Raw genomic sequence first — 9,093 nt, forward strand, 5'->3', positions numbered from 1 at the left:
TGAGGGGCAGAGGGTCTGAGTGTTCATGAGCTGCATGCACCGGCATGTCCCCTGATGTGCAGGAGGTCATCGGTTTGTGTGAAAACACAAGCAAGAATATATGCAAATTAGGCACGATTGCACCGAGACTGAGTGAGCAACATAGTCATTCATTGTAGATGACAGGAGTGGATGGACGAATCCCTTTTGCAAGTCGCTGAGAAACGACAAACTATAAGATGTATATTCGGAGCAAAAAATATTCTAACACAGGTTACGCACAGGCTTCCAAGACTGGACAGGACCCAAACAAGACAAGTAAATAATGGGTCCCTAAGCACGTCCATAACAACCTTTTCCACGTGCATAGATCCACGTCAAATGGCCATCACCTTGGAACTATCACAAACATTTTAACCGGAGAGATGCTGTTGAACTAAGATTGCAGTTGTAAAAATATCCTATCCTAATCCTTGTAAAAATAGTATGAGTTCAGAATGCGCGTGTTTAATGAAGTGATACATATATATGCACATGAATATATATATATATATATATATATATACATATGTTGGAATATTTGGCAAAATCCTTTCTTTATACATGTTTGACTAAAAATACCTGCCGACTCAGCACTGACGAGCTTTTTGACGCATCGTTCTAGTTTCCGGGCCTTGGCTTGGCATTATCGCTTAGATTAAAGATGGTTCGCAAAATTACTCGTATATTAATCGCTCCTTACCTTCTAACGTTTCGAGATTCTATCTCATTGTCGGAGAAGATTGAATGGCACAAGAAATACGTTTTTAGTTTTAAAGGATAAAAAATTGTGCACTACTACTGGAAAGCATCTTTTGGTACCGAGAACACAAATGAAGCATGGCTAATGAAGAAAGACAGAGTCCATTTACAAGATACATATAGAACACTCATAATGGGAACACTACAAAGACACAATAAGAACACTATTGCCATATTCACATCAATAGTGTTCACCGGTCACTACCTAATAGTTCAGGGTTGTGCAAGAATTGTTTGTCTGTTAGGGCCGGAGAGAGTTCGTTAATGCGTCATAATTCATCAAGTCGTTGGCGTCATAAGGTCCTTCATTAGACTTGCATTTAAGCACTGCTCTAATTGTACAGGACTACATTCAGAATTGGTTAGAATCAGACAGATTTTGGTGAACAACAGTTTTTCAAATCCTGACGTTAAAAACGAAATACCACGACCTATGACAAGATAACTTGACAGAAGACCAAGACAACGCATCTAACCAGCCTTCAAACTATTTATCAACAATCAAATGAAATCGCCCACAAACAAGACGAAAAACCTTTACGGGAAATTTATCTCGACGTGGTAGAGACAAAAACGACCACAAAATAGATATCGTCATTTATTATCGTAATAAGACAATATCTAACTTTCTGGTGAGAGACAGCCCAGACAAACCCGACAAACTAAAATGCACCAATGTAGTGCATCATTCGGATGCAGCATCGAAGGCTGCAACTTCGTTCACACACTACATTGGTGTGACCACAACACTCATGTACGCCTAACAATGCATTTACGTCACGGGGCACCACTGGACCACACGCGACACTAGCACGGCATGACATTGAAGCAACAACTGACAGAAGACACTGAATCTTACGACGTTTTAATGACAGAGACGCCTTCAATTTGAGAAGGCATATTCATTAACGAACTCCCTCCTGCGCTAAACAGACAGACAAATTCTTGCACAACTCTTGAACTAGTTGGTTTGGGCGATGAGCACTATTGATGTGATTGTGCCAATAGTTCTCTTGTGCTTTTTGTGGAGTGTTCCCTTATGAGTGTTTCTTATTATATATATATATATTATATATAATATATATATATATATATGCATGTATGTATATTGTATGCATGATGTATCCTGTAAATAGGACTGTCTTACTTCAATAAGTCAGTTTCATTTGTGTTCTCCGTACCAAAAGATGATTTCCAATAGCAGTGCACAATTTATTATATATATATATATATATATATAATATATATATATATATATACATATATATATATATATGTACACAAATCCTGGCTTGTACCTAGATAGATTTTTCCGATGTGATCCACCTAAATGTACCGCTCTAAGCGATAATAGCCTAGAGAATGTTGGTGAGGAGGCCGACCTTTGCCTGTCGCTGGAAATCGCAGGAAAATGGATGCCGAATATAGAAAGCCGGAAAGAGCCAAACCATGGATTAAACAGATAGCTATCAGTACCATACAGGTGGCTGGGATTACAATGCTAAGGTATTTGCAGCCTTATTGCCCGGTGGAGAAGTACATACATAAGTATGGAAGGCTATAATTATTCATAGGAATGTCCGTAACTTGTTCAGTTGCACTAGCGGGTAACATTATTCACATAATGAGAGAAGTAGTATAGCGTTATTCTCAGAGAAAAAACAGGATAATGGAGGTATAGTTGGGTTGATATTGCGGCAACATGCCTTGTGGAGAGATAACTACAAATGAAGGCCATGCGATTGTACTTGGCTGGCGAGAGTGTCCTAAGGTACCGCCCTCCCATAACGTGAGCTCTCGCCCAAAGAGAAAGTTCAACCTCCACTAAACTGCAGCGTCGCTGGCCGTTCTCCGAACGCGCCCCGCGCTTCTTCGGCGTCAGCTGGTGACAGCCGTGCACCAAGGCTACCGTGGTCTGCTGTGCCGGTCGCTCCATGCCTCAGTGGTGTACCACGCCCGGCTCCGCGACAGGTTCTCTACCCTATATCGGGCGTACGAGACCGGCGGCACGCCAGCCGCCGCCACAGGCACGGCGTGGTCGCGAAAGTCCGCAGCCAAGCTGTGAGGCTCGACGATTCGCACTGATTTGTGGGACAACATTGCGCTTTGCCAGTCGACGCCTGTCAATGCGTGTCGTGCTCTTGCATCGAGCAGCGCTCCAGATGCATAGGTGATGTGGTTCTGAGACGTGGCGCCGATTTTTGTTCTGGTGGGCGTATTGCGTGACGGCAGGAATGGCCAGAACAAAAGGTGGCACTGAAGCAATGCGACTGCTATTGGCTGGCGAGTGTTTATGCTGCATGTGTTCGGCTTGTAGACTTGTCATTGCTCTCACTCACAAAGGGTCGAAGGCTTGGTTGAATGACGAGCCCTTGGGCGCGGCTAGCGAGTACTTGATGTACTCATCCTTGAGGGGCACCACATACACGTGGCAGGTGCGGTTGCTGGAGTAGTAGTCGGCCATCATCATGGCGTTCAGCTTGGACACCTCGTCGATGTAGACGTACGCTGTGATTATAGAAGGCGATGTCTTGCATGTAGGTATACATTGCTCCCAAACGCCATTAGATGACGCATTCGACCTGGACATTTGCCATCGGCAGGCGAGACGTTACTGTTGGCATGAAAATAGAGACGCTTAATTGATAAAAATGTTCTGGCACTTTCTATTGCATTCGTAAATTTGATTCCTTTAAATTTCAATGGGGAGCATGAAGGCAAAATACTTGTATTATGAACGCCAAACGAAAGGTGCAGAATGAAACGTATTTTTCCATTGCAACTAGTGCATCACTATCATCTCATCGTGTCCACAACCTCATGCTAACACCCACCTGAACTGCGGACTTTGTCAATAGTCTTGGACGCCGGTTCGTCGGGACTGATGAAGGAGCCCTTCCCGGCCCTTCTCATCCCCATGAGGACGTCGGAGCTGTTGACGTACATCTGGATGCTGTCCCCTGTAATGTATAACACAAACAAGCGCGTCAGAATTAATGACTATCCTAGTGCAGCTGGATGCTGCTGTTACATATACGCAGCAGACAGAAGTAGACATCAGATGGCGGGCTGTCGCGTCAGAGTGGGCATTCCAGACCGCCAGGTGGCGTCTTGTCTCCGTATTTCGAATATGCTTGCCCGTTGGACGTTAGATCATCCGCAGCCCGCAGGTAATGCGAGATATTGCCCAGTTTAGTCAGGGCTACTCAGATCAAATGAACGATTCAATCCGCATCCAAATAATATTTGCAGTCATAAGCACCCGCAAGTAAGGATTCCCTCCGCAGCTACGGCAAGGTAAAGGTCTTACATCAATACATCATCACGTCATATCGACAGCCCATATGCTCCAAAGATTTGTTTCGAAGAAACGCTCTGCTGCCAAACGATGAATCGCCTTGGCCGGCATGCTTCGGCAAGCGCGTGGCCTGCGCGTGCTGTTGTAGCGATGCAGGTGCTAGGCGCATAAACCCCGTCACTGTCCAGTTAATGGCGTATATGGTCTCGTTGCCTGAGCATCGCTTTCACGTGCATTTTTTCGTACGACCCTTCGGCAAGAAAGACTGTCCAATGCCTGTCCAAAACTTATGTAACACTAGTCCGGATACACGATGTCTTGAAGTCCGCCTTAGGCAACCTCCAAAGTCAGCCTAAGACAATGCCCACCTCACCGTGACCATTCTATATCCCAACACAGGCGTTAATCAGGGCTGCAGACGTCCACCTACCGCGCGACCGGTTCGAGCGAGCGCTCCAGACCCGTTTACCACCAGCTGACCGCTGCGGGGATGGACACGTCACCCCCCGACGACCGCTTGGCCCTCGACGCGGCGAACGGCGTCCCTTTCTCATATGGCGTGCTCGAACTCGTCTGCACGGAAGGATACAAAAATAGGCTTGGAAGCTCAAGGCACGGATTCATTTCGTGTATGAAGATTTTTGTCCTCAGATATTGAAAAATATACGTCATCCACCACAGAAGCGGATGTTGTCAGTAAATTGGTAAAATTGCCACGCTTCACGGCGATGAGCCACCTCATGACCTGTTACCGATTCAGACTGTTTGGTAAAACAGTATGGCAAACCGGGAAAAAGCCAACATTGCGACAGGACAGGCGTTAAAAAGGGGCCGACAGGTGTAGAGCTGACTCGGTCATGACTAACGCCCCCAATGCCTCATTACCTCGGTCCAGTGCAGGAGCTGGCCTGCACGTGATGCAGGTACGGCGCATCACTCTTGAAAATGAACACCAGACACAGTCCATGTACGTAGAGGACCTTCCTTCACTGGTTCAATATGCGTTATGTAATACGTAAGGATAAACGGCTTTCTGTGTCAGTACAGACCTCTTCCCAATGACATCTCAGACCGGTCCGCGACACCCTGGACTCATCGCAGATGGAGTGCATCAGGCCTCGTGTGTCGCGTCTGGTCCGCCTCGGGGTCGAACACCGGGTCACAGGGTCACGGCCGGGTTACACCGAGATGCATAGCGGTCGTATCGGTGGCACACGAGCCTAGGATCAAACCGTGTCAGGTGACACCCGGCGTCCTGACCAAGGCGTGTCAGGTGACACCCGGCTCTTAGGCTGAGACGTGTCAGACGACACCAAGCGGCTGGACGGATACGTATCAGGTGACACCTAGCGCCCTGAATGAGACGTGTCAGGTGACACCCGGCTCCTTGACTGAGACGTGTCATGTGATACCAAGCGGCTAGACAGATACGTTATCAGGTGACACCCAGCGCCCTGACCGAGACGTATCAGGTGACACCCAGTGCCCGGACCGAGCATTCGAGTCATAACATTTGATGTGGTTCGGTGGCTTTTTATGAGGCACGTACTGTACATGCGGCCGCTATGCTAAGCATCCTGGCACGCCTAATTGCACGTGCATTCCATGCAGCACCTATATGGGTCTCGCCAGTGGATATACAATCAAATTACGGACAAAAGAGGGGGGACTATTGGTATGGTGCCTGCAAAACAACAAAGACAACGAAACACTGACCTTCAAATACGTGCGACCCAAATGATTTGGCCAGCATTGACGCCAGTCGATGTGGTATGGCCCCGAACTTTTTTCACGAGCACATCAGGCAATGCATGGATGAGCTCCTTGTTATCAAGCGGTTGCGTGAGTTACTAAACAAAGTGCACGTGCATGAACAAATAAGAGAACAAAAACAAAACATGCAAACGCGAAAAGAGCTAGGGCATTACACCAGCAAAATTGTTGTACGCAGTACAGGAATGAGAATGATGATTTCCCATTGGACACCCATGGAAAAACTACAGCTTTTCATGATTTTAAGAAATAATACAATTAAGATTGCTCATTTTCACCGCTGTTTTAGATAAAACTTCCTGCAACTGCCTGGTGCATGCATTTGCTATGTTTGTCAGTACCGCAGCGTCCCATTCTGCTCGCGTTTGCGTTAACAGGATTGGCATGACATTGGTGCGCGAGGGCACACACGCCGGCGGAGTGCCATCTTCTCACCTCGCGGCGGCATCCAAGACTTCTGATTACTATCGATGTCGTCAATGCTGTCGACGGGAATCTTCAGATCGGAGAAGGTCATGTAGGGGCCGTCAGGTTGGCCGTGTAGAACGCCGTTTACCACCGTGATGAAGATCCACCATGGTGCGAACAGCATTCGAGACGAGTCTGGAGCGGTGCAGCCAATGAGCGCGTTCCAGTGGGAGGGTGGGCGCAGACGAGTCTGCTGCGGCGTTGATTCGCTGCGTGTTTGCTGCAGGCTGAGAAGGGTCGTAAGCCATAATGTTTTATCTTGAAGCAGAAGAGCCGTCGCCACCGACTGCAGATCGTTAGTTAAAATTTGCGGTACGAAACATATCACTAATCTTGGTACGAGCCATGTCTACGGCAACACACACTCACACACGCACACACACACACACGCACACACACACACACACACACACACAAACACACACACACACACACACACACACACATATATATAGATATATATATATATTATATATATATATAATATTTGTATATTATATATATATCCCTCTCTCCTTCTCTCTCCCTCTCTCCTCTCCATCTCGTCTCCCTCTCTCGCCTCCCTCCCTCTCTGCTCCCCCTCTCTCCTCTCGCCTTTCTCCCCTCGCCCTCTCCCTCTCTCCCCGTCTCTCACTCCCCTCTCTCCCTCGTCCCTTTCCTCTCTCTCTCGTCTCTCTCTCCCTCTCCGTCTCTCTCCCCCACGCACCTGTGACGGGTAGAGGGACGAGCCCTGCTTCATCAGCGCGCCGTATACAAACCAGACGCATGAGCCCAGCGGAATGATGCGGTTCAGGTGTTTGTCGCTCGTCGCCACCACACACGGAAGCGGATGATGCCCCAGATCAACGGGCCCATGACGAGCATCGAGATCAGGATCATGATCCAGACCTGACGGGAGGTGCAAGCGCAGGTGGCCTGTCAGATGTCTCGACTTTCGACGCGAAGCGACAGGGCGAGCAAATCTGGACATTAAATGTTGGGAGCGCCAAACCCATGCAAACCGGGTGGAGCTTGTGATGCAGCTCTTTCCATTAAACCACGCCGTCTTGGGCTATTGCGCATCATCATTTTACGAGCCTGTCATGCTGTTGTCGGATACTACGGATCACTGTAAAGCAGCTGAACGTATGTCAGGTGAACTTATACCTTGTTGCTGAATGGAGCGAGAAGCGAGTCGTCCCTTGTTTCTGCCTTTGGTCTTTCTATTAATAGTCCAATCTGGGAGTAGCCGATCGTTTCGCCAAAGGACACTAAGTCGAGACGTTCATTTGATGACACCAGAAAAGTTTCCAGTCATGTCCACTTCCTGAAACGTTAAAGGTCGCATGAGTATTAGAAAGCCTGCCTCTTCTCCGACGGTCTGGGACAACTTGCACTGTGCTCGCTGTCCATCAGTACATGAAACATATCTTAGCCATGTTTGATACTGACTGATACTGTTTGCCATGCTAGTACTCGGACTCAAACTAATGACTTTTTGGACTAGACTGGTGTAAATCGATTCATTTTAGGACTGAATCGGGCTCGGATTCACCAGGTTAAGGAAATGTACACTTTGGGAAAATACTCAAAACTCATGACACTGCCCGGGTGTCGATATGCCTTCTTTTGTGAGGGCTCTGCCCCTCCCCCCCCCCCCCCCCCCCTGTTGAGTTGGGCCTCGAATGTTGGCTTGGTCCGCCAATGTTTTTGGCTGAATGCTACAATATCGTGGGTAAAAGATGATTATAATACAAAGACTGTCTTCTTTGATCTTTCTGCGTAGTGGCGTCTCGTACCACTCTCATAACAAAAAGTCATGGTTGCTCTCACCACAAGATACAAATCGTAACAGCTGAGCGGATAAACGATGCAATAAACTTCACATACCTAGAGCCATAAGACACGCAATGGTTTGTGAGGTTAAAGCGAAAAGCTCTGGAATATGGAGATGACCTAAGTCCTTCATGGCTAACCCCGTCCCCGTCCCCCACAACCAAAATGCGTGCCGCCTCCCATGACCACCATAAAAGAGCGCCATCGGCGCCCTAAGGTGGCCTCTAAAGGGGCGCCTTCACGTGCCGATCAGAAGAGACGCATGCGTCCAATGCCTGCCGCCTGGATCCAACCCTGCATGACTTCTATACTGCTTAAATTAAAGGCTTTTATAAATTATGCAAAGGTTAAAAGCATATATTGTGTTTAACCAAAAATAAAGAGGGTTAAATCCGGTTGAAAAAATGGGGATGGGGTGGGGTGGAGGTGGGGTGGGTTGTCGGCCTTCGGTTCGCCCCCCCCCGCCCCCAATAGCTTATAAAAACTGGCACACCTGGGTCACTGGGACTCGGATTCAAACCCAGAAATTTTACCTAGGGCTCACATAAGTTTCTATTATTAAATCGACAATCATGGTTGAATAAAAACGTTTTAACATTAAACAATTTTGTGTTGCCCTACCTCAAAATGGGTATTCATCACTGTCCTGTCCATGCCCATGTCCCCCGATTGCGTTAAATGCCAGACGGTTGAGAAGAATGAGGGGGTGCAGGCACGTTGGGGTCACATCACGCCCCACGAGTTTTCTTTTCTGCGACAGTCCGCCAGCCGGTGCAAGTAATGAGCTTGTCCCGACATTTTCGTGGACAGGTGGCAGAGCTAGTGGTGTCCACTGGAATCCTTGAGCTCGCAGCAACCCTCGTCAGCCGCGTGAGTCCTCCACCAAAGAAGGGTGGTTGATAACGCCTCTTCTGACGAAACAAACGGACAAGCGGCTCTCCAGAAAGGAGCTGTCATTC

General features: G+C 47.8%; 1 protein-coding gene across 1 annotated transcript; it reads right to left on the bottom strand.

Annotated features, from left to right (window-relative positions):
- Nucleotides 1-3,119: 3,119 nt before the first annotated feature.
- On the bottom strand, nucleotides 3,120-6,368 carry LOC119090856 (uncharacterized; the record flags this gene model as incomplete). The annotated part of the gene is made up of 3 exons (XM_037213596.1): nucleotides 6,287-6,368; nucleotides 3,615-3,740; nucleotides 3,120-3,288 (listed from the first exon to the last, which is right to left on the bottom strand). Coding segments are annotated over exons 1-3 (377 nt in total), but the record flags the coding sequence as incomplete, so codon positions are not given.
- Nucleotides 6,369-9,093: the final 2,725 nt, after the last annotated feature.

The sequence above is a fragment of the Pollicipes pollicipes genome, unplaced genomic scaffold (assembly GCF_011947565.3).
Source record: "Pollicipes pollicipes isolate AB1234 unplaced genomic scaffold, Ppol_2.1 Scaffold_3099;HRSCAF=3633_pilon_pilon_pilon, whole genome shotgun sequence".
Classification (NCBI taxonomy): Eukaryota; Metazoa; Arthropoda; class Thecostraca; order Pollicipedomorpha; family Pollicipedidae; genus Pollicipes; species Pollicipes pollicipes.